At 45.7% G+C, this 26495-nt stretch overlaps 1 protein-coding gene across 1 annotated transcript in view; it reads right to left on the bottom strand.

Annotated features, from left to right (window-relative positions):
• Nucleotides 1-26495, bottom strand: part of HIP1 (huntingtin interacting protein 1) — a 269760-nt gene that overhangs the window by 106858 nt on the left and 136407 nt on the right. The window contains exons 12-13 of the mRNA XM_075335272.1: nucleotides 14737-14834; nucleotides 12630-12702 (exon numbers count right to left, since the gene is read on the bottom strand). Coding sequence (XP_075191387.1) covers nucleotides 12630-12702; nucleotides 14737-14834 — 171 coding nt within the window. The remainder of the gene's footprint in view (nucleotides 1-12629; nucleotides 12703-14736; nucleotides 14835-26495) is intronic.

The raw sequence follows: 26495 nt of genomic DNA, 5'->3' as shown, positions 1-26495 counted from the left end.
AGAGAATGATTTAAGGCATTTTTATTACTCTCTGCAAAGTCAAACATTTACATACACTAAAGGCCGCTTTACACGCTGCGACATCGCTAGTGATAGCACCCGCTCACGTCGTTCGTGCATCACGGGCAAATCGCTGCCCGTGGTGAACAATATCGCTGGTACGCGTCACACGAACCTACCTTGCTAACGACGTCGCTGTGGCCGGCGAACAACCTCTTTTTTAAGGGGGCGGTTCGTGTGGCGTCACAGCGACATTATACAGCCACCAATAGAAGCGGAGGGGCGGAGAGCAGCCGCATGAACGTCACTCCCACCTCGTTGCCGGAGGACGCAGGAACACTGTTGTTCGTCGTTCCCGGGGTGTCACACGTAGCGATGTGTGCTGCCTCAGGAACGACGAACAACCTGAGTCCCAAACGAGCAGCGATATTTTGAAAATGAACGACGTGTCAACAATCAACGATTTGGTGAGTATTTGGGATCATTAGCGGTCGCTCGTAAGTGTCACACGCAATGATGTCGCTAACGAGGCCGGATGTGCATCACGAATTCCGTGACCCCAGCGATATCTCGTTAGCGATGTCGTTGCATGTAACGGGGCCTTAAGAGTACTATGCCTTTAAACAATATGGGACAGCCCATATGATGATGTCATGTCTTTGGAAGCTTCTGATAGGTTTATTGGCAACATCTGAGTTAGAGACACCTGTTGATGTGTTTTAATGCACTCCTAAAACACACTGCTTCTTTGTGTAGCATCATGGGAAAGTCAAAAGAAATCAGCCAAGATCTTAAAAAGAGAATTGTGGACTTGCACATGTCTGGTTCATCCTTGGGTGCAATTTCCAGTTATCTGAAGGTGCCTCTGTACAAACAATTATACGCAAGTACAAACAAGATGGGAATGTCCAGCCATCATACCGCTCAGGAAGGAGACGGGTTCTGTGTACCAGGGATGAATGTATTTTGGTCAGACATGTACATATCAACTGAAGAACAAAAGCAAAAGACCTTGTGAAGATGCTGGCGGAAGCTGGTAAGATTGTATCATTATCCACAGTCACACAAACGAGAACTGTATCAACATAGGATGAAAGGTTGCTCTGCCAGGAAGAAGCCATTACTCCAAAAGGAACATGAATAGTCAGATTAATGTTTGTAAATGTAACCAGGAACAAAGACCTTAATTTTTGGAGACATGTCCTGTGGTCTGACGAAACTAAAATTGAACTGTTTGGCCATAATGACCATCATTCACCATCCCAACTGTGCAACACGGAGGTGGCAGCAGCGTGTTGTGGGGTTGTTTTGGTGCACTTTACAAAATAGATGGCATCATGAGGAAAGAAAATGTGTCAATACTGAAGTAACATCTCAAGACATCAGCCAGGAACTTAAAGCTTGAATGGAAATGGGTATTCCAAATGGACAATGACCCAAAGCATACTGCCAAACTGGTGACAAAGTGGCTTATCGATAACAAAGTCAATGTTTTGAAGTGGCCATCACAATGCCCTGATCTCAATCCTATTGAAAATTTATGAGCAAAGCTGAAAAGGCTGGTGCAAGCAAGACGACCTACAAACATGGCTCAATTACACCAGTTCTGTCAGGAGGAATGGGCCAAATTTCTACCAACTATTGTGAGACGTTTGTGGAAGGAGATCCAAAATGTTTGACCTAAGTAATACAGTGTAAGGTCAATGGTACCAAATATGAATGACATGTATGTAAACTTTTGACTTTGCAGAAAGTAATACAAATGCATTAACACATTCTCTCTCATTATTCTGACATTTGGCAAATATAAATAGATTTGGTTCCCAATTGACCTAAACGGGAAAGGTTTATTCTGATTTCATGTCAGATAGTGAGAAAAACATGCAGATGTGTCTTTATAGATAGTGTATGTAAACTTCTGGTTTCAACTGTATGGTCATACAACAGTTTAAAAAGAAAGTACATTTTTAAAGTAGCATACGGCTTTTAATACATTTGCAAAATTCATTGTAATCTTACATTAATCTTCTGAAAGGCCCCAATTCAGCATTGCTGTTTCTCCAGTTTTCTAAAGCAATTTGTTCTTTCTTAGTGGCCTTATTATTTGTGCCTTATTCTCTACAAGGTTTGCACCCCTTTTTAGTGGTCTTTCTTTTTTAAAGATGGGTTGATAGAAATGTACAATGCCCTTTTATAAATATCTATTCCTTTCTCGCCTTTTCATTGGGGGACACAGACAGTGGGTATTATGGTGTCTCCAGGGAGGCTTGACACTAGATTTGCAAAAGTGTTAGCTCCTCCCCCCACAGCATATACCCCAGCTAGGCAGGAAACTAGCTCAGTTTTTTCCTAGTGTCAGCAGGGAGGCTGACATGTCTGGACTGAGCTCCACCAGAGGTGCCTCAGCCCAGCTTATTTTTACTTTTTATTTTCTTTTTCTTTTCTTATTCATTCTATTTTTGATAGGGGCAATACTAGGGTGCCTCGCAACCCCCGTTCCCCCCGTGTACGGGCAGAAGAAACCTGGCGTGCACAAGCCGTCAGTCTTCCCTCGCGCCCAAGTGGTCGGGTCTGCGTACCCCTCCAGGCTCCCTGGAAGCACCTCACACCAAGGTAGCTCCAGAGGGCTAGCAGAGCCGAGGACCTGCTTCAGCCTTGAGCCGAAGATGCGTCCCCGAGATCCCCGCATCCCAGGACCGACGCGTCTTCAGACGGAGCCAAGAGCAAGTAGGGAGACGACGAGTCATCTGTCCCCTGCATCCAAACCGCCGCCTGAAAAGGCGCCGGTGGGGCGATGCAGGCCGTGATCCCGGGGAAGCATCATTAATTTAGCTCCCGGCGTCGGCCTGCATTCTAGCAACGCCCCCTCTCACTGCTCTAGAAGCTGCTCCCTCAAGTGGGTCGTCTCTCCCCTCCATGCTGCCAGAGAACACTGGACGCCATTACATGTGGGGAGCAGACACGGGTGAGATCGCATCCTTGGCTCTGCGATTCTGCAGCACTATATACCGCTCTGCTCAGTGGTATATCGCTGTCTTTCTAGCGGTGTGTGTCTGCTGGCTGGCGGTGCATATCAGCTTTTAGTGGTATATACTGACTGTGTCTGTAGGTATATACCGACTGTTTGACAGGGTGTGCCACTTTACTCGGTATACACTGTCTTTGCATAGCAGTCATTTATAATACTGCTAGCAGCTCCTCACCCACAGCAGTCCCTTTATAATACTGCTAGAGGATCACTGTACTTATTGTGGAACCGTTGCTGACATTCGTAACCGCAAGGGTGATAAAGCTTCCCAGGCGTCCTCTACGGACCTGTACTATGCTTGTACCACCTGTGGACGCTCGTTTTCTAATGGACGAAGCTATCCACTATGCCGGGGCTGTGATGCCCCTACTACAGTGTCACAACAGCCTCCGCTGCCGGACCAGGAGGTCGTGCAGTCTGTGGATTTGGCTGCGGCCACTATCCAGGCAGTACCCCAGTCTGATGACGTTACTCCTGCCTGGGCTCTTCTAATGTATAAAGAGGTTAGATGACCTGGCCGCTCAGATATCCCAGCCTTCCACAGGCTCTCACAGCCTCCCCCCCCGGCTCAGCTCCCCCAGGGGAGCCCGCCTTCATCTGGTGTCTCGTTCCCAGTACGTAAAAAGGTGGTCTCCAAAAGGCGCCATTGCAACCGTTACGTCTCGTCCGACTCGGACGATGATCAGTCTGACTCAGGTTCCGTGACCTTTAGTAGTCACGATTCCCGAGACTCTGACTCTGATTCAGATGTCCCTTCTGAGTCTAGACATATGGAAGACACGTTAATTTCGGCTGTCAATCACTCTGTCGATTTCTGATCAGCCTTCGGACCCGACTTCTCAGTCGGCAATCAAGCGGGCCAAGAAGCCTCCTAAGTCCTTTGCCCAGGATCCGATTTTTCATCAAATCATATCTAAACGGTGGGATCAACCTGATAGGAGGTTTAATAAAAAATCCTCCTCTTCATTCGCTTAACCCTTTCCATCGGATCTGGTTAAGCTCTGGTCAGTACCCCCCGTTGTGGATCCGCCAGTATCCAGGCTGGCTAAACACTTGGTTATGTCTGTCTCAGACACTGCGTCTCTGAAGGACTCGTCCGACCGCGCAGTTGATGCTGCGGTCAAATCTATTTTCCAGGCTTCAGGCTCCTCTCTGCGCCCCGTTTGCCTTGACATGGGGTGGCGAGAGCTATGAGTGTGTGGAGTAGGAAGTTGCTTCGCTCTTGCAATATTCCTTCAGAGGCTCTTAAGATCCTTGATTTGTTCTCTCTAGCCTCTAATTACTTGCTTCACGGCTCCTTAGATGCAGCTAGTTTGTCAGCCCTAACGGCAGCCAACGCTGTTTTTGCCCACAGAGTCCTGTGGCTAAAGATATGGAACGCGGACAGTGCCTCCAAGAAATCCGTGTCCACACTCCCCTTCCAGGGTCTTCGTCTGTTTGGAGAATCCCTGGACAAGCTTATATCTGAGATGATGGGTGGTAAAAGTACCATTCTACCACAAAAGCGGCCTGTATCCAAAAATTTTTAAAAGTCTTCTTGGCGCAGGCAGTCCTTTCGGCCTGCCCCCCAAAAACCATCACAGGGGTCATCGCAACACTCAGATCGGGGATCCGGTCCCTCAAGGGACTTTTCCTGGCGTTCCCACTCCAGTCAATCTAAACCCAAGGGACCTCGCCCCGCGAAGGCCCCTTCAGCATGACGCCGGGTACCCCTCAGAGCCGACTCCTGTTGAAGGGCGGCTTCTGCTTTTTCGGGATATCTGGCTAGACCATACTCACGATGCTTGGGTTCGAGAAATCGTCACCTCAGGTTACAAGATCGATTTCCATTCCCTACCGGCCAACAGGTTTCTGCGTTGTCGGCTTCCAAAGTCCACAACGCAAAGCCAGGCCTTATGTCAGGCCATAGCCTCTGTGCAAAAAGCAAACGTTATCATTCCAGTGCCCCTGGAACAGCGCGGCAAAGGTTTCTATTCAAACCTCTTTGTCGTCCCCAAAAAAGATGGCTCTGTCCGTCCTATCCTGGACCTCAAAAGGCTAAACAGGTCCGTACGGATTCGGACCTTCCGAATGGAGTCATTGAGAGCAGTACTAGCTGCTATGGAACTGGGAGAATTCCTAGCTTCCATAGACATTCAAGATGCTTATTTACACATTCCCATATGTGTATCGCATCAACGGTTCCTTCGTTTTGCCGTAGGACACCGTCATTTCCAATTCAGGGCCCTTCCCTTTGGACTGGCTACTGCGCCTCGGGTCTTCACAAAGGTCATGGCAGCCGTCATGTCCATTTTACACTCCAGAGGCGTCCTGGTCGTTTCCTATTTGGACGACCTACTTATCAAAGGGAGCTCTCTTCAAGTTTGCTCAGAAAGCGTGCAAATTTGCCCAGACACGCTCTCAAGGCTAGGGTGGCTTCTCAACTTCAACAAGTCATCCCTCAATCCTCATTAGCGCATCACCTTTTTAGGTATGCTGATAGACACGGTTCAGGCCCGGGGTTTTTCTTCCAGAAGACAAGAGGTCTTCCCTGATCCGGGCCGCCCAATCCCTCCACTCCCGGAGTTACACATCCCTCCGGAGTGGGATGAGAGTGTTAGGCAAGATGATAGTAGTCATGGAAGCCTTGTCGTTTGCCCAATTCCATTTGCGCCCTCTACAACTGGATCTTCTGTCCTCTTGGGACAAGAATCCAGCCTCTCAAGACCGGTCAGTCCGCTTATCTCGGACTGCGCTCAGCTCCCTCGTCTGGTGGACTCAGGTCTCATCCCTATCTCAGGGGAAGTCCTTCCGCCCTGTCCACTGGCACGTAGTCACGACAGATGCCAGCCTGTTAGGCTGGGGGGGCGGTGTTTCTCCACCACACTGCTCACGGACGCTGGTCTCACCCCGAGCGATCCCTTCATATCAACGTTCTGCAGATCAGGGCCATATTTCTGGCCCTTCAGACCTTTCAACCCTTTCTTCTGGGCCTCCCGGTTCGGATCCAGTCAGACAATGCCACGGCTGTGGCTTACGTCAACCGTCAGGGAGGAACTCGCAGCAGGGCAGCGATGAAAGAAGTCTCCAGGATTCTTCTTTGAGCAGAGATGCACATTCCCATTATTTCAGCTGTCCATATTCCGGGGATAGACAACTGGGCCACAGACTTTCTCAGCAGGCAAGGTCTAGCGGCAGGGGAATGGTCCCTCCACGATGAGGTGTTCCATCAGATCACTCTTCGTTGGGGGCTCCCAGATGTGGACCTCATGGCGTCTCGGCTAAGCGCCAAAGTACATCCCTTCGTATCCCGGTCGAGAGACCCGCTAGCGCTCGGCTCCGACGCTCTAGTCCTCCCGTGGTCGCAGTTTCGCCTGCCATATGTTTTACTTCCGTTCCCTCTCATTCCGAGAGTAATCAAGAAAATCAAAGCGGAGGGAATCCCGGTTATCCTCGTGGCCCCGGACTGGCCCAGAAGAGCCTGGTTTCCAGAGCTCCTCCACCTTCTCAGCGACACTCCCTGGCGTCTTCCCGACCGCCCGGATCTTCTGTCGCAAGGTCCAATATTCCACCAGAATACAGCACAGCTGCATTTGACGGCGTGGCGCTTGAATCCTTGATTCTAGCCAAATCGCGTCTTTCTTCCAGGGTAGTTCATACCATGCTTAATGCTCGCAAGCCTTCCTCCGCCAGCATTTATCACCTGGAAGACCTATCTGTCCTGGTGTGACCGTCATAATCGGTCGCCCCTTACCTTTTCAATCCCTAATGTTCTTGCCTTTTTGCAAGATGGTCTGGGCTCGGGTCTTGCTCTCAATACCCTTAAAGGACAAGTTTCTGCCTTGTCAATTTTTTTTCCAGAAGCAGCTGGCTTCTCGCCCTCAGGTCCGTACCTTTCTTCAAGGGGTGGCGCATTTGGTCCCCCCCTTATTGTCACCCCTTAGATCCCTGGGATCTGAATTTGGTTTTCGGAGCTCTTCAGCTTCCTCCTTTCGAACCCTTGAGAGAAATCTCTCTTCAACGGCTGTCTTGGAAAGTTGCCTTTTTAGTCGCTATTACCTCTATCAGGCGAGTGTCCGAACTGGCAGCTCTGTCCTGTCGCTCACCTTACCTGATATTCCATCATGATAAGGTGGTCCTTCGGCCTTCCCCCGCCTTCCTTCCGAAGGTCGTATCCTCTTTCCACCTGAACGAGGACATTGTGTTGCCGTCATTCTGCCCGGTCCCGGTCCACTCCTTTGAGAAAGCCCTTCACACTCTCGATCTTGTCAGGGCTCTGCGGATCTACATCTCCAGAACAGCGCCGTTGCGCAAGTCCGATGCCCTTTTCGTCCTCTCAGAAGGACACAAAAAGGGCGACCAGGCTTCCAAATCCACGATTTCTCGATGGATCAGGACTGCCATCTGTGAAACTTACAAAGCACGAGGTGTCGTTCCCCCTCAATCTGTGCAGGCCCACTCTACACGAGCAGTGGGTGCCTCCTGGGCTATCCGCCATCAGACTTCGGCGGCCCAACTTTGCAAGGCCGCTACCTGGTCCAGTGTGCACACGTTTACAAAATTCTACAGAGTGCATACGCATGCATCCGCGGATGCTGCTCTTGGAAGACAAGTCCTTCAGGCGGCAGTGGCCCATTTATAAGTGGCCACTGCTCGATTTGTTGACAGTGTTGATGATATGTGTTCACTGCAGTTGTTAGTCAGCTCTTAGGCTGATGTTCTACACTGTTAATAGTTCAGTTTCCACCCAGGGACTGCTTTGGGACGTCCCACTGTCTGTGTCCCCCAATGAAAAGGCGAGAAAGGAAAGGACATTTTTGTGTACTCACCGTAAAATGTCTTCCTTGGAGCCTTTCATTGGGGGACACAGCTCCCGCCCTTGTGGTTTTGGTTGTCCTTCTCCTACTGCTTTTACACCAAACTGAGCTAGTTTCCTGCCTAGCTAGGGTATATGCTGTGGGGGGAGGAGCTAACACTTTTGCAAATCTAGTGTCAAGCCTCCCTGGAGACACCATAATACCCACTGTCTGTGTCCCCCAATGAAAGGCTTCAAGGAAGTTATTTTACGGTGAGTACACAAAAATGTCCTTTTTAATACTTAAGACTTTTGTAATTTGCTTTATTTCAAAATACCCTACTCTTTACCTAAACTGCTAAAGATTATTTATTTGTGCTTTTAAATTTTACTTTATGTGACGTTTTGTTTGGGGGAAGTCTCGAATGACACATCATCAATAGGATGACCCTACAGTGCCTTTTCCATTCTTATCACCCCACCTTGAGCAGGACATCATGAAGAGGAGACGTTGCAGTCACTTACATAGCTTCTTTCATCGCCAACCTCTGATGACATCTAGAATCAATAGGACTGATAGAATGTATGGGAGTGGTGACCGCAGCACCAGCACACTTCTGCCATCACTGTTGCCCTGCAGCTTCTTTCTCTGAAACAAGATGCCATCAGGTGGCAGTGATAGAAGCAGGGTAAGGCCGGGGCCATACGGGGCACTCGTGCGATCCTCGCATGACACTCGGCTCACGCTGGTAGCACAGCAGGAGCCGAGTGTCATGCGAGTGTCCCTGCGACTGAGGTCCGACTGTGCGAGCGGACCTCAGCTGCGGGGGGCGGGCCGGCACTAAAGAGGGGAGGGAGGGATTTCTCTCCCTCTCTCCTCCGTAGCCGGCTATTGCGATTCTCGCTCTGCACGCGCGGTACACCGGTGTACCGCGAGTGCAGTGCGATTTTTCTCTCGCCCATACACTTGAATGGGTGCGAGAGAAAGAGTCTCGCATTACAGTCGCAGCATGCTGCGATTGTTTTCTCGGTCCGATTAGGGCTGAGAAAATAATCGCTCATGTGTGCTGGCACACAGGTTAGAATTGGTCCGAGTGGAATGCGATGTTTTATCGCACTCCACTCACACCGTTTTTCTCACCGTGTGGCTTAGGCCTCAGTGGCACCAGCACCTCCCCATTGCGGTCACTCACCTAGCTTCCATCATTCCCTCTGATATCTCTTTTTAGACTTCCCTCAAACAAAATCTCACGAAAGAAGAGTAGGATATTTTACAATAAATTACAAAAGCGGTTAGGGGATAAAAATAGATATTTCTAAAGGGCATTTTAGGCATCTCTAAGTACCCTTTCACATTTCGCTTTCACATACGTTCGCTGGTAGTGTGCATATATATGTTTTCTGCAGGCGGACACCAAAACGTAGTTGACTAGGTTTTGGTGTCCGCCTGCAGAAAACGTATATGTGCAAAATTGGTGAAAGACAGAGCACACGCTACCGGAGTCTGCTCCAGTATAGTCAATGGCCCTGTCGGCGCATACGTCCAAAGCATGTTTTGCGGGGTGGGGGAGGGGCGGTTTGGAAGCCCCGACGGGGCCATCGAACGTATGTAAAAGTGCAATGTGAACGTAGGCTAAGTCTTTTTTTTATTTTATCTCTGTTTTATACAAATTCATGAAATGTGACTTTTACTAAATGTCACATTTTTGGGCACATCTCACTTCAGTCCATGTCTAGAGTAACGTTTCTGGAGGAGTTTTCAATTTTGGTGCTCAAAAGTCGCAAAAGCTGGTCAAATACAAAAATAAAGAGTATTTTTTTATTTTGGGGGAAATTCATGCCGCAAGTGCATTATTTTGAAGAATTTGCTATAAAAAATGTCAGCAAATGCCACAAAACAAAATGTGACTTTCTAGAAATCGCAAATGATGAATTGGGCCCAATGTGTTTAAAAAATGTGCCAAACATACAGCATCATCCAGTATGAGCCATTGTGAAAAGTGTAGCGCATTGTAAAGCTGCCCAGAGTTTGAACTGTCTAGATGTTAGCGCTCATTCAGACGTCAGAGTTTTTTTTTCTTACACAAAACAGAGGAATTATTTCCATAAGTGTTGGTCAGTGGGCCAGATTTTATCAACAGAGTTTTGATATTTTTTTTTGCATTTGAGAAAAAACTAACCGATGAAGGTTTCTCAAGTTTCTCCTATCAGTCAGTTAAAAACAGACATTACATAGATGGCACATGGATGGCACCCAAGAGATGCATGATTTTTCCATGGACCCATAGGCTTGCATTTGGGAGGTCGATCTGTGATTCAGATCAAAAATTGCACATGTCTTCGTGTTTTGGAGCAGATCACTCATTCTCCAAAAAAATCATGAACAAAATCATGTGAACAGACAGATTCATATGTGAATAAAACAAAAACGTCTGAATGAGAGCTTAGGATACGTCAATCTGCCGTAAAGGGAACCTGTTAAGTCCAATATGCACCCAGAACCACGAGCAGTCCTGGGTGCATATTGCTAATCCCTGCCTAACCTTCCCTGTATAGACTAGCTTAGGTAAAGAGATCTTTAGAAAAAGTATTTGTAAAGATCCTTCATGATATGCTAATGAGCGAGGGAACTAGTTACAAGGGCGTTGGTTCCTGCGCTCATTCCACCCTCTTAGCATGTTAGCACACCCACAGGGGCATTCTAACCTGCTATTCAATGCCCATTGCCCAGCATCATCATCAGCGGTAACGCACGTACCTGTGTTTGTTGCACCGCCTCAGAACGCCGGGCTTAGGCTCTGTGCACATGGATCAGAAGTCCCAGCACTTCCGGTCACGCGCACCAGATCTCTCTGAAGCCAGGATGCGTACACCCAGCTTCATACTGCGCAAGACTGGAACTGTGGTGACTTCTGACCATCCGCACTGCCCGGTGTTCTGATACGTTGACATCAGACACAGGTATGTGCGTCACTGCTGACGATGCTAGGCAGTGGATATTAAATAGCATGTTAGCACGCCCCTGAGGGCGGAATGAGCGCAGGACTATCGCCCTTGTGACTAGTCCCTGCGCTCATTAGCATATCATAAAGGATCTTTAGAAATACTTTTCCCAAAGATCTCTTTATCTATGCTACTAGATACAGGGACAGTTATGCAGGGATTAGAAATATGCACCCAGAACTGCTCGTGGTTCTGCATACATATTGCACCTGACAGGTTCCCTTTAAATAGCTATTGCCTTCTCCAAGATCCTATCCCAATATGTAGTAAGTGTAATAAAAATAATATAAGCAAATACCTCCAATTAGAAATATGGTATATTCTCCTGATATAGCCATGTCTCTTACCTTATGTGCAGGGCATTGCTGCTTAACACTAGAACTACTGAGGTAGTCATTTTGACTACTGCGCACATTGTATTTCTATTAGGTGTCACGAGTCCAGTAGTTCTAGTGTTAAGTATCCATAGTTGCGTGCCAGTTAGGCTGCTTTCACACTACGTCTTTTTAACATGCGTCTTGAACGTTTTTTTAACGCAGAAACGGATCCAGTGCAAATGCGTTTTCATTTCAATGCATTTGCAATGGACTCGCGTTAACATGCGTTCACCTGCGTTTGCGTGCGTTATAGTGAGGATCCAGCGACTTGCAGTTTTTTAACATCTTTCAAAAACGCTACTTGTAGCGTTTTTGAGCTGCGTCCAAATACTGCAAATTGCTGGATCCTGACTAAACAGCACGCAAACGCATGTGAACGCTGGCATGCTGATAGGCAGGATCCTGCTTGCTCTACTGAGCATGCCCAGAAACCAGCCTCCGTGATCAGTCTCTCTCTCTCCTACCTCTCTGTCTCTCTCCTCTCTCTCTGTCTCTCCCCCTCCCTCTCCCCCACCTGAGAGCTGCGGACACTCGTAACCAAGGTAAATATCGGGTAACCACTTCTCTTAGTTACCCGATGTTTACGTTGGTAACGTGTGCAGGGAGCCCGGCTCCTAGCAGCTGCAGACGCTCGTAACCAAAGTAAATATCGGGTATCCAAGCAAGTATACCCGATGTTTACCTTGGTTACGAGCCTCACAGCTGTCAGATGCCGGCTCCCAGTCTGGCACGTTTTAGTTCCCCTCACTCCCGATCACATGACTCCAATGCCCGCCCCTAAACATCCAGTGACAGGATCCTGCAAAATAAGACATGCGTTTGCATGCATTTTTTGCTGTAAAAGCAGGATCCACTTTTGCAGCAAAAAACCGTTCAGGACGCATGTTAAAAAGACGTAGTGTGAAAGCAGCCTTAGTTAGACATTCACCATGGATACCTAAGCTGCAATGCCATGCACATGAGGTAAGACATGGCTATATCAGGAGAGCTTATTTGCATTTCTAATTGGAGGTATTTGCACATATATATTTATTTTTAAACCTACTACATATTCGGATAGGATCTTGGAGATGACAATACCCCTTTAATGTTCATTTGTTTTGCCAAATGATTCCAGTGAACTCATTATGCCCAGTTAGGCGAATAAGATAATATGCTATACACCAATCGCCTGTAGGATGCATAACATATGTTCTCCAATGACTTGTGTAATATCAAACGCAGACAAAATGGGAACTAGAGCAGCACTCATTCAACGTACACAGGGCATTGTCATCATTTTGTCATGTTGATTTCTTAATTCGGGCAGAAGATGCAGCAGCTGTCCGCACTTCTTCTGAGAGATACTGCGGTACGGCAATTGCTAACGTGACATCAAAGTCTGCACTCAAGAAAGGAAATTACTCCTAGATTAACACTTGCTTTTGTACCCGGTGAAATGTCTTACCTCTGCTTTGAAGTTTCCAAAATCATCCCTTAGAATGGCAATTTCTTTATACAGCTGTTCTATGAGCCGATCTCTGAGTAATGGAGGAAATAATGAAGATCTGATATAAATCACAGCACGAAGTATAAAAAGAATTATGAAAAATGAAGAGTATTCATTCGTATTCACATTATTTTTATTGTTGGCATATCATGGGGTTAGTGCCACGCCTCCGTGATCGGTAATATCATGCTCTAGGTTCAAACTTATGTTTTTGTTTACTATCAAACACTAAAAATGTTGTACTAGATGACTTAGTTTTCTATTAAAAATATGAAAGTTTATATAATATAAACTTTTCAGATCAGCACCGAGAGATTATAGTTGGCTGCAAAAATCCTTCACAAACAGCATACTACCGTCCATTCAATTTATTAAAAAAAAACAGAAGGCAGCACTCCATTTCTCGTCAGGTTTGTCTCTTTAATGGCCCACAACACAGGACGTTTCGGTCAGAAACTGAACCATTTTTCTTCAGGTTTGTCTTTCTTTAATGGCCCATAACACAGGATGTTTCAGTCAGAAACTGACCTTTCTCTGCTGGAGAAACATCAGTTTCTGACCGAAACGTCCTGTGTCATGGGCCATTAAAGAGAAAAAAAAAAATTATATATATATATATATATATATATATATATATATATATAAAAACTGACGGCAACATTCTCCTGCAGTAAAATGTTGCAGCTGCTTAACAACTATTCTATACACATGTAACCCGGTAAGGAAAGCATGACTATTATTACCATGGAACCTAATAAACTTTAATAATTCACAGTAATAAAAATATATAGAAAAAAATCTATATAAAAATATAACATATAGTCCACACAATGTGTAAAGGAGAAAAAGGGCTGAGGTGGCAAATCAAGAACTCCAGAATAAATCAAGGTTAAAGGGAATCTGTCAGCAGGTTTTTTCTATGTAATCTGAAGACAGCATGCAAGGGTTATCACAGAGAATTCAATGATGACTGTCTTACGAAGGTCCGATCTGTTTATTTGCTATGTTTGTTTAAGCAGCAGGACTTCTTATTGCTTGGACTACAATGACAGGCCCACGATAGTCCTCCTCCTCTGATTGGCATCTCACTGTCAATGTACAATCTCTATAGAGAGCCTGGTGTGGGTGGGGGCAGCTCTCTCAGCTCTGCTACATGGCTACATGGCTAAATCTAAAAATTCTGATTGTGTCAGAACAGCTGCAGCCAGTAATCTAAGTGATACATCGTTGGATTCAGGGTCTCTTTGCCTACATCATGCTGCTCTCAGATGAGGTAGTGAAAACCTCCTGACAGATTCTCTTTAAAGATGTTAATGCATATGGTATGATATACTGTATATATCAGTGACACCCAGAACTAAAATACATATATGCTTGTGCTGAAATTATAGAGTAAATAGTAAGTGCAGATTTATAAGTCCGTATTAATGAAGGCACATATATAGTGAACCTATGTGTGTATGTACAATGTCAGATGTAATAATACCAACCAGATGTAAGAGGGAAATGAAGATGCCCAGCCAGCCAGACACGCATTTGGCACAATGTGTTCCATAGCCTGAGAAATCACAATGTGGAAACGTGCGTCAGGCTGGCTGGGCATCTTGATTTCCTCCTTACCTCTATATTGTAAATCGTTCTCTCCTCTGTAAAATTCATATATTCCAGTTTAAATGTTTGGGAAAGTATCTTACAAATTCACTCTAAAACAATTGAACATTTTACAATTCCCTCCCTCCATTTCTTTGAGAAGTCTTGATTTGGGTAACATTTTATTTCTAAATAAAACCTGAATATACAAAATCCATGTATGCAATTTCTGGGGATGTTTTACTAGTGTAGTTAAGGGGTTAGCTACAGCAATATAACACAATATCAGATCATACAAATCTTTCCATCACTACAATCTGAAAGTATTTATTGTACCGTACAATAATAAGGTCTAATGTTTTTAATTTTTCTTTGATGCCATGATGGAGCAAAGGGTATTTTCACAAAGTAATTATATTCCTGTCTATACAATTATTTCAATAAAATCCCTCATGTCCTGATATCAGTCACTTACTTGTCATCCCTGGTCATTCCATTCTGGCTGCTGAAATTGAAAGGGTCATTGCTGAAGGAGCTGCCGAATATATCATCAAACTTATTTTCAGGTATACTCTAAAATGCAAACAATATGCACAATAAGCCAAGAATACTGATACTATATGTAGAAAAAGTTTAAATGTATAAATAATTGTATGTATAAATGTATATAATTTCAAAAAAGTTGGGTTGCTGTGTCTAATGTAAGGAAAACAAGCATAAAATTATTTGGAGACCTCTTATAGCCATATTTTGTTCACAACAGAACATAGAACACTTATAAGACGTTGAAAGTTAGACAATTGTCCATTTCATTTGCAAAAAAAAAATAACATTTAAAAATTGATGGCAGTAACACATGTCAAAACAGTGAAGACAGAGATAACAAAAGACTGGAAAAGTAAGTTGCACTTTTGAAAAAGGTCTGCAGGGTCACTTTTCAACTGAGTCACATAAATGTGTAGAAAAAAATCATGACAGAGAGGCAGAGTCTCTCTCAGAAGCAAAGATGGTCAGTAGTTTACTAATCTATGAACAACTGCTTCTAAAAATTGTGGGACAATTACAGAAAAATGTTCTTCAATGTAAAATTGTAAATACAGTGAAAATCCCACTGCTTACAATACATAAGACTCAGATTCCAAACAAATTTATGTGTACAAGGGATAAGGCATGGATGATCGTAATCTACGGGCCCCCAGGCAGCACTGCAGTAAAAATAGGCATGACTTGTATGTCCAAATCATTGCTTGGGCTCAGGAATACTTCCAGAAATCATTGTCTCTGAACACACTTTGCTGTACAATCCACAAATGCAAGCTTTAGGGGTACTTTGCACGCAGTGACATCGCTACTGCGATATCGTCGGGGTCAAATCGAAAGTGATGAACATCCGGCGCCGGTAACAACGTCGCAACGTGTAAAGCCTAGATGCGCCAATAAACGAGCGCAAAAGCGTCGAAAATCGGTGATCTGTGTAGCGTCGGTAGTTTTCATAATGTCGCACCAATAGGAGATACGATGTTGCTCCTCGTTCCTGTGGCAGCACACATCGCTGTGTGTGAAGCCGCAGGAGCGAGGAACATCTCCTTACCTGCCTCCACCGGCTATGCGGAAGGAAGGTGGGCGGGATGTTTACGTCCCGCTCATCTCCGCCCCTCCACTTCTACTGGCCGCCTGCCGTGTGACATCGCTGTGACGTCCCACGACCCGCCCCCTTAGGAAGGAGGCGGGTCGCCGGCCAGAGCGACGTCGCAGGGCAGGTAAGTGCGTGTGAAGCTGCCGTAGCGATAATGTTCGCTACAGCAGCTATCACAAGATATCGCATCTGTGACGGGGGCGGGTACTATCGCGCTCGGCATTGCTAGCCGATGCTAGCGATGTCGCAACGTGCAAAGTACCCCTTAGTTCCATCATGGAAAGAAACATAAATCAATAAAATACAGAAATGCCGATAGTTTCTCTGTGCCAAAGCTCATTTTTTTTTGTTTTAAATCAGACATTTTTTATTAAATTTTCCAATCCCGCACAGTGTCACCCAGGTACAGAATGATCTGTCATTGTGCAATAACAAGAAGAATATTACCTATGCATGGACAATAATTTTTCAACTATAGAGTTATTCATTAACAGACTAAAATATCAATATATATCATAGAGGGTTCAGCATATAACATTTATATTTTCAGTTCACAAGAACAGACGTTTCCATTTACTGAAAGAGATTCAAACTATATATCCGCAATTCCCTTGACACCAGGCCCCGACTTATCAATCCAGGGACACCAGATCTTATCAAATTTAGCAATAACGTTCCCTTTTTATATAAATGCCTCTTTCCAAATTTACCACCCAGTTGATTTTATTGATGAATTCCATCCTAGCGGGCACTTGGTCTGATATCCAATTTCCCGGCCATATACTGCATATGTGACACTGCAATTTTGCCATGATCTACTGTGGTTAGATCCTCAACATATCCCAATATACAAAGGGTGAGAGGGTTATAGTAACTGTATAGACCTTATTTATGATTTCCAGAACTCCTTCCCAAAACAATTCCAAATTAGGAGAAGAACATATCATGTGTAATAGATTAGGTGGATGTATCTGACACCTGGAGCAGCCCAACGTCAAACAGGAACCGGTGAGTTCTATATACCTGACGTATCACATATAAATGAGATGGCCTATGAGACACTCAAAGACAACTGTGGAACTCTATCTAGTGTTTCCTGCCACTGACCATCGCTAATAGGACCTATGTCTCCCATTTGCGCTTAGAAGGTATTGAATACTTCATTAGGGCCAGTTCCAACAAGGCACTATACAGTACTGAAATCAGTCGGCTGGAACTATTTGAGGCTGATAACCTTTGTCACCTAAGTCAAGCCTCTCTGCTTAAAATGCATACCGCAATTGAAGATATTTCTAATATTTAGAGTGGGTAATTTCAAATTCACTTTCTTGAGTCACCAGTTAAAATGGGAGGTATTCTATGAATACATCTCAGACCCCAGCTTTGAAACCCCTTTTACCAGAATAAATGAGTAATCCATAACTAAGTACAGTATATTGCGTAATCCCTTTCAGACCTGGAAACTCCATCACCTTCACCGTAGCCGTTGTATTAGTAGTAATGTCAGCAATCTACCTTGAGAAACTGTGTACTCATATGATTCCAGTGCTTCGTATAGTTTTATTGATTTAAGATGATCAGAGGACAAGAGCACATGTTTCTGCCCAGTTTTGAACCAGGGACCTTTCGCGTGTGAGGCAAACGTGATAACCACTACACTACAGAAAGAGGACAACTTAAAAATGATGTTGAAAAGAAGTGCTGTGCCCCCCACTCCCTTCCCACCCACGGATATGATGACAATGAGTAACCATATAGTAAACCCAAGAATTTGGAACTGCCAATTCTCCTTTCCTTGATCCTCTGCGTCCTCTGATGAAGCTTTATATTTTTAATATGCGAAACGTATGTTAGATTTTTTCTATTTTCTTTGGGCCTCTACTCCTGGCTGTATCACCACCGGCTGAAGTAAGTGTTTCCTTTGTTCACATGGGATATTTTGCCCTTGTCCGACACATGATCGACATTTATGCCTCTGTTTATATGTATGTCATTGTACTGTGCCTCTTTATGATTTTCAGGGCTTATGTCAACATGAAGTTGCACTTACTACTCCCGATGGTTTGTTTTTCTGCTATGTAGCATTTTTTGATTCCACACTACACTTGGTATTGTACCATTTATTGCAGCAGGAAACGGCCTTTCTGTGTTTCCTTTGTCTCTCTTCCCCCTTCCCCTTATCCCATCCTATTTTCATTTTTGGATCAATTTTCTTTCATGATTGATTTTACTTAGTTTTACATCAATGAAGTTTTGTAATTTTTCACTACTTTAATTCCTTTGTGCTTTTTTACTCCATCTCTCTTTATTAATTCCTGGAGTTTTTCGCTGTCTTTCTATGTCCATGTTCACTTCTTGTTTATATGGCCTTGATCTACTTGAGCCATGTGTGTTTGGAATTTTGTTTTTCAACTTAAAGATGATGTTGAAAAAGGAAGTGCTGTGCCCCCCACTCCCAGGGTCCTTCCCACCCACGGATATGATGACAATGAGTAACCATATAGTAAACGGAAGGATTTGGGACTGCCAATTCCCCCTTCCTTTTTTCTTGTCGTAATGTTTCCAGAAGAAAATGAAGAGCTTGTTTATCCCAGATCAGGTCCCTAAACAAATGGTTAATTTTGAAAAAAATATCTCTGGAATTTCGAAATTGTTCAATTATGTAAAACATGTAAGAGTTGGGGCAATCAGATCATTTAACCAAATTGACCCGTCCCACCACAAATAGTGGTAATTTAGACCAAGTGTCCAACTTTTGTTTAAACTTTGTCAGTATTGGATCAAGGTTTAGTCTCTCATCGTTCACCTGTACCGTTATCTCAACACCCACACATTTGAATTGAGAGGTCACCTGACATCCAGACCTGGTGTAATTAGGTATATTATCACCGCTATCCAAGGGGAGCAAGGCTGATTTACTTCTGTAAATTACCAGGTCTGAATATTTCCTAAATCTATCAATTGCCTCCATCACTATGGGAAGAGAAGAAGCCCTATCCAAAAACAATAAAGCATCAACAGCATATAGTACCACCTTTTCTTCCATTCCTCGCTACTGAAACCCTTTAAAGGGAACTTGTCAGGTGCAATATGCACCCAGAGCCCCAAGCAGTTCTGAGTGCATTTTGCAAATCCCTGCATCTAGTAACATAGATAAAGGGATGTATAGAAAAAGTATTTCTAAAGATCCTTTATAATATGCTAATGATGCCAGGGATTAGTTGCAAGTGTGTTAGTTCCCTTGGCTAGTCGGCCCCCTTAGCATGTAATCACACCCCTGTGGGCGTGCTAACATTCTAATGAATTTGCAGCGTCAGAGGCATGGTTGATCTCACCGCTCTCTGTTGCCTCCGCCCCCAACGCTGGTTTTCGGCTCAGTCCACATGATCAGAAGTCCTGGACTTCCAGTCATGTGCACTATGAAACCAGGCATACGCATCCCGGCTTCAAACTACTGTAGGGTGCATGACCAGATGTCTGGGGACATTATGATTGTGTGCACTGCGCCAAACACCAGCGGTGGCAGCAGAGGTGAGGGTGACCATGCCTCTGGCGATGTACATTCATTAGCATGTTAGCATGCCCCTGTGGGCGTGCCAATATGGGGGCCGACTAGCCAAAGGAACTAACACCCTTGCAACTAGTTGCTGGTCTTATTAGCATATAATAAATGATCTTTAGATATACTTTTTCTAAAGATCTCTTTATCTATGCTACTAGATACAGGGATAGTTAGGCAGGGATTACCAATATGCACCCAGAACTGCTCATGGTTCTGGGTGCATATTGCACCTGACTAGTTCACTTGAAGCCCTTATCTATATATATATATAATTGCCTTATTCTGTCTGTCTGTCTGTCTTGCTCCAAAATGACGTCATTACAGTGACAACCGTCACATTGGCCGCTCGGCCTGGCCCCGCCCCCTCACGGATTGGCCGCTCGGCCCGGCCCCCCGCACGCATTGGCCGCTCGGCCAGGCCCCGCCCCCCGCACGGATTGGCCGCTCGGCCCGGTCCCCTGCACGCATTGGCCGTTCGGCCAGGCCCCACCCCCCTCACTCATTCGACACTCGGCCTGGCACCGCCCCCATTCCCCGAACCCACACGGAGCCCCGACTCCCAGGTGACTGCTGCACCTCGGGAGCCCACACCGGCAACCCAGCCGAGACATACCCTTGTGTTGCTGGGATCGTGCCGGAGCCGGCGTAGTCTGGTAACCATGGTACACATCGGGTAACAATGGAAACCACTTTGCTTAATTACCCGATTGTGTACCATGGTTACCAGCGTATGCCGCCTCCCTGCCCATTCAGATTGTTGGTCTCCCGCTGTCAAACACGCCGATGTGCGTGCTGCACAGCAGGAGACCAACAAACAAAAAATGAACCAGCACTGTCGCTTTGAATAGTTACCTGATGTCTGACATGGTTACTAGCTCACCCCGGCTCCCGGCACACGTGTGCCGAAGTTGGCGTACGCTGGTAACCATGGTACACATCGGGTAACTATGGAAACCACTTTGCATAGTTACCCGGGCCCTGCCCCCGCACACTTTGCCCACTCAGCCTCGCCCCCCGAACACTGTACCCGCTCGACCACACCCCCCGCAAACTGTGCCCGCTCGGCCACGCCCCCCGCACACTATGCCCGCTTGGCCACGTCCCCCGCACACTATGCCCACTTGGCCACGTCCCCCGCACACTATGCCCGCTCGGCCACGTCCCCCGCACACTATGCCCGCTCGGCCACGTCCCCCGCACACTATGCCCGCTCGGCCACACCCCCAGCACACTATGCCCGCTCGGCCACGCCCCCCGCATACTATGCCCGCTCGGCCACGCCACCGGCACACTATGCCCGCTCGGCCACGCCCCCCGCACACATTGGGCACCTATACACCTCCCCCAAGGACTACTCCACCTATTAGACACCTCCCCCCAAGGACTACTCCACCTATTAGACACCTCCCCCAGGACTACTCCTCCTATTAGACTCCTCCCCCAGGACTACTCCTCCTATTAGACTCCTCCCCAGGACTACGCCTACTATTATACCCCACCCCCTCCAGGACTACTCCTATTAGACTCCTCCCCCAGGACTACTTCTTCTATTAGACTCCTCCCCCAGGACTACTCTTACTATTATACTCCTCTCCCCCCAGGACTACCCCTCCTATTATCCTCCTTTCTCCCCAGGACTACTCCTCCTATTATCCTCCTCTCCCCCAGGACTACTCCTCCTATTATACTTTTCTCTCCCTAGGACTACTCCTCCTATTATCCTCCTCTCTCCCCAGGACTACTCCTCCTATTATCTTCCTCTCTCCGCAGGACTACTTCTCCTATTATCCTCCTTTCTCCCCAGGACTACTCCTCCTATTATCCTCCTCTCTCCCCAGGACTACTACTCCTATTATACTCTCCTCCCCCCAGGACTACTCCTCCTATTAGACTCCTCCCCCTCCAAGACTACTCCTATTAGACACCTCCCCCAGGACTACTCCTCCTATTAAACTCCTCCCCCCAGGACTACTCCTTCTATTAGACTACTCCCCCTCCAGGACTACTCCTATTAGACTCTTCCCCAGGACTACACCTCCTATTATACTCCCCCCAGGACTCCTCCTCCTATTATACACCTCTCCCCCCAGGAATACTCCTCCTATTATACTCCTCTCCCCCCAGGACTACTCCTCCTATATTCCTCACCTCCAGGACTACTCCTCCTATTATACTCCTCTCCCCCCAGGACTACTCCTCCTATTATACTCCTCTCTCCCCAGGACTACTCCTCCTATTATACTCCTCCAACACACACGCTGCACAAAACATACCTCCCCCCAAAACACACACACACAAACCGCGCAAACACACACACAGCACCACACACACACAACGCTGCAGACACACAGCGCTCCACAAACAACGCAACACACAAACAACACCGCTCTCGAACACTCCCAGACCCAGACAACACCCACAGCTGCGCTGGAAGCGACGCTGGAGCATCCTGGATTACGCCGGACAAGGAGGGCTTTTTTGGGCTGATTAAAGTGGTTAACCAGGGTATATGTTTGTGTTTTTTATTTCTAATAAAGGATTTTTTCGTGTGTGTGTGTTTATTTACTGTAAGTTACAGATTAATCATGGAAGGTGTCTCATAGACGCCTGACATGATTAATCTAGGATTTATTGGCAGCTATGGGCTGCCAATAACTCCTTATTACCCCGATTTGCCAACGCACCAGGGCAAATCGGGAAGAGCCGGGTACAGTCCCAGAACTGTCGCATCTAATGTATGCGGCAATTCTGGGCGGCTGCTGGCTGATATTGTTAGGTTGGGGGGCTCCCCATAACGTGGAGCTCCCCATCCTGAGAATACCAGCCTTCAGCCGTATGGCTTTATCTGGCTGGTTTTAAAATTGGGGGGACCGCACGCCGTTTTTTTTAATTATTTAATTATTTATTTCACTGCACAGTATAGACACGCCCACCGGCTGCTGTGATTGGGTGCAGTGAGACACCTGTCACTCAGCGTGGGGGCGTGTCTCACTGTAACCAATCATAGGTGCCGGTGGGCGGGGAAAGCAGGGAATACGAGATTGTTTAATGGGCGGCCGGCTTTTTCAAAACAGTAAAAGCCGCCGGAGCAGTGTGAATGCCGTGCAGCGCGGGGATCGGAGATCGGTGAGTATATGAGAGAGGGCTGCTAAACTCAGGAGTTTAGCGGTCACCGGTGAGTCTTCACAGGTGACCGCTAATCAGGACGCGACACAGACAGAGCCGCAGCATGACAATGAAGTCAGGTGAGGTTCACCCGAGTTCATTCTGACAGTGCGGCTCTTTCTGTGTCTGCTGCCATCTGCCATTCAGCTCTGCTACATGGCTGTCTGTGTCTGCTGTTAGCGGCCATGTAGCAGAGCTGAATGGCAGATGACATAGTAAAAACGCATCCCTACACATTACACACGCAAGTCAATAAATAAAAAAAAAAAAAAAAAAAGGTGCCCAATGCATACGTCACAGAACACATGATCTAAAGGATCGCACATAAAATTGATCAATTTAACATAGACTACTAACGCAAGTGTGACAGCAAATGAACGACCTACATGCAATCTCATAAGATCCCGTATGCAACCTGGGCGTGTCACATCGCAAATGCGATTGTACAACTATTTGCAACGTGTAAAGTGGGCTTAAGAGAGGTTGATCAACCATAATGTAAGGGATAATGCAGGCTAAGGGGTGCTTCACATACAGCGAGCTCGCTGCCGAGATCGCTGCTGAGTCACGTTTTTTGTGACGCAGCATTGACCTCATTAGTGATCTCGCTGTGTGTGACAATGAGCAGCGATCTGGCCCCTGCTGCGAGATCGCTGCTCGTTACACACAGCCCTGGTTCGTTTTCTTCAAAGGCGCTCTCCCACTGTGACACACAGATCGCTGTGTGTGACAGCGAGAGAGCGACGAACTGAAGCGAGCAGGGAGCAGGAGCCGGCATCTGGCAGCTGCGGTAAGCTGTAACTAAGATAAACATCGGGTAACCAAGGTGGTTACCCGATATTTACCTTAGTTACCAGCCTCCGCCGCTCTCACGCTGCCTGTGCTGCCGGCTCCGGCTCTGCACATGTAGCTGCATTACACATCGGGTTAATTAACCCGATGTGTACTGTAGCTAGGAGAGCAAAGCTAAGCGGTGTGCGCTGGTAACTAATGTAAACATCGGGTAACCATACCCGATGTTTACCTTAGTTACCAGTGTCCGCAGCTTCCAGACGCCGGCTCCGTGCAAGCGCAGCGTCGCTTGCATGTCGCTGCTGGCTGGGGGCTGGTCACTGGTGAGATCTGCCTGTTTGACAGCTCACCAGCGACCATGTAGCGATGCAGCAGCGATCCTGACCAGGTCAGATCGCTGGTCGGATCGCTGCTGCATCGCTAAAGTGTGAAGGTACCCTTAGGTGATACCCTCAAGCACCTTAGTAATGGCGAATGATCTGGCAAGACCCTAGGCAAATATTGAACCTTTTCCACTTGGGGCAAGACATGTTCTATACCCAAGGCCAAGTCAATACACGATAGTGATTCATGAGATTTCGAGTAACAGGTTTTCTAACGCCACAAATCTCACAGTGATATTCCAGCAACAGCGTGCGAAATGTAGATATGGTAGTGGACTACGTGGCCTGATCTGATTTGAATTTGTCCCAATATGGGTCAATAATATTGTTAAAGTCTCCCATAATTAACACAGGAAATCCCGTTTTCCCGTTTTTTTTCATAAGTAGCATTATCGACTTCAACACCTTATGGAGGAGAGTCATATACTACAACCAGTAACAATTCCTTGCAAAAAAATCTTACAGTCCTAAAATCAGCTGATTGGCGGGGTGTCTGACCCCAGTTGATCAGACACTGATGACCTATCCTAGTAATAGTCCATCAATGTTAAAGTAGAAGACAAACTCTTTCAGGCTATGGCTGCAGGACAGGGAGATTATCACAGCATGTAACTGCAGATCCCTATGACCCCTCACTTAGTTTTAGGGGTTGTACAGTAACACTGTCTGGCTGTGTCTGCGGTCACAATGCATAGAGGCCTTGTATAAAGAGAACCAACCAGCAGGATTGTGCTATGAGGTAAAGGCATTGCCATACTGACACTAAGATGCTGAATCCAGGCATACCTGTAATAGAAAGATTTGATGCTTGGTTGATTAAATATCGTTAATCAAAGTTGCAGAAAAGCACTGCACTTTGATTGATGTTTGCAACATGAGCGGGTCTTTGTGGGTTGGGTCCTCATGTTTATTCCTCCTCCGGCGTTCTCTGGTATGCCCCCTTTTCTGTATTTGAATATCGTGCCACCATTGCTATTATTGGCGGCGCATCCGCATTGCCACAGTACTCATTAAAATGGCGCCGTAGTCCATACATGTGCGTATCGCGATCTCCGGTGTCATTTTATTGAAAACACTGTGGTGAAGACTATGAGAAGTATCGGCGCATGCGCAGGATTTTTTTTTTGTTATTTTTTTTTACATCTGCGCAACGCTGATGTTTCTCATAGTCTTCAACACAGTGTATTCAATAAAATGACACAGGAGATCGCGGTACACGCATGTGCGGACTCCGGCGCCATTTTAATGAAGACCTGAGTACTGTGGCAATGCACAAGTGCCACCAACAATAGCAATGGCGGCACGGTACGATACTCAAATACAGAAAAGAGGGCATCCCAGAGGACGCCGGAGGAAGAGGATTAAACGCGAGGACACAACCCACAAAGACCCACCCCAGTTGCACACATCAAAGTGCTTTTTTGCAACATTGATTAAAGATATTTAAATCAACCATAACAGGTATGCCTGCAATCAGCATCTTACTGCCTGTATTGCACTGGCTTTACCTCATATGGCAATGTCCTGCTGGTTGGTCCTCTTTTATGAAAACCATATACGGTGTGTCCTGTGCAACAGGAGAGGGACCATCCAGCTTGTTACCAGTGCACAGTTCCTGCATCTCTGATCTTGTTGGGGTTGCATTAGTGCCTACGGTATGTGCAGCTTACACATCGTGAATGGCACTATCAATCCTTATAGCATTATACAGAGGTTTTATCAAGACAATGTTTATTTCAGGAAAGGCCTTGCATATTTCAGGAAGAAAATGCAAAATCCCATACTGCATCTATCACAACAGCATGGTCTCCTCACTTCACAGACGTTTACAGGCTGGTGTAAATAGAAGAGGGAATGCTACCCAATAGTAGACACAGCACAGGCCCAACTTTCTGAAATGTGTTGCTACCATCAATTTCCAAATCAGTTAATATTTTCAAATTAAATGGTAAAATGTCTAACTATGAACTATGTTCTATAGTGAATAAAATGTCTGAAAGATATTTCAAAATCATTGCATTGGTTTTTTGTTTACATGATACACAGCGCCGCAACTTTTTTGAAATTGGGGTTGCATAATAAAAATAACTTTTTTTTTGTAATCAAAAAAGCATGTCCATATATTATCTCACTCTGTCAACGATGATTGTACAAGGCTATAGTATAGCAGCACACCTCGAATTGGTAATGCCTTGTCATCAATGCATTTATTAGTCACTAGGAAAAACTACAGAAGAGTACAATGCAAAGTTCTTATATAACATGCCTTAGAATTGTTACGGTATTTAACTGACAATACTAACATATACTAAAACAGACAGACTTTTTAATAAGGAAAATAATTATTTAAAAATGTAAAAATCTATTCTGGCTCAAGAATATATCGTTTTTCTGATAGCTAGATCTTAAAAAAAAACATAAAAAATTGATAACATCATTTTTCAGTATAAATAAAATATATTTGCTGAAACCAAATTACCTCGTTAACACTGAATTGATATTAGGCTATTTTTGTTTTAAAATTTTAAAGGCCCCCATTAGTGATTGTATTCTTTTCACTATGCCACCATGGAAAAACTATCTAGTCTATTGGAATATTGCTAAAGATGGATGAGACGAGCAAAGGAATATATAGTTTTGTGTAAAAGAGTATAAGGTATCGATTGAAAATCATGCTTTTTCTGTACTTAGGATTC

This window comes from Anomaloglossus baeobatrachus, chromosome 2 (genome assembly GCF_048569485.1).
Source record: "Anomaloglossus baeobatrachus isolate aAnoBae1 chromosome 2, aAnoBae1.hap1, whole genome shotgun sequence".
Taxonomy (NCBI): domain Eukaryota; kingdom Metazoa; phylum Chordata; class Amphibia; order Anura; family Aromobatidae; genus Anomaloglossus; species Anomaloglossus baeobatrachus.
Note: the sequence above shows the minus strand (reverse complement) of the source record. Positions and strands in the feature narration are given on the sequence as shown.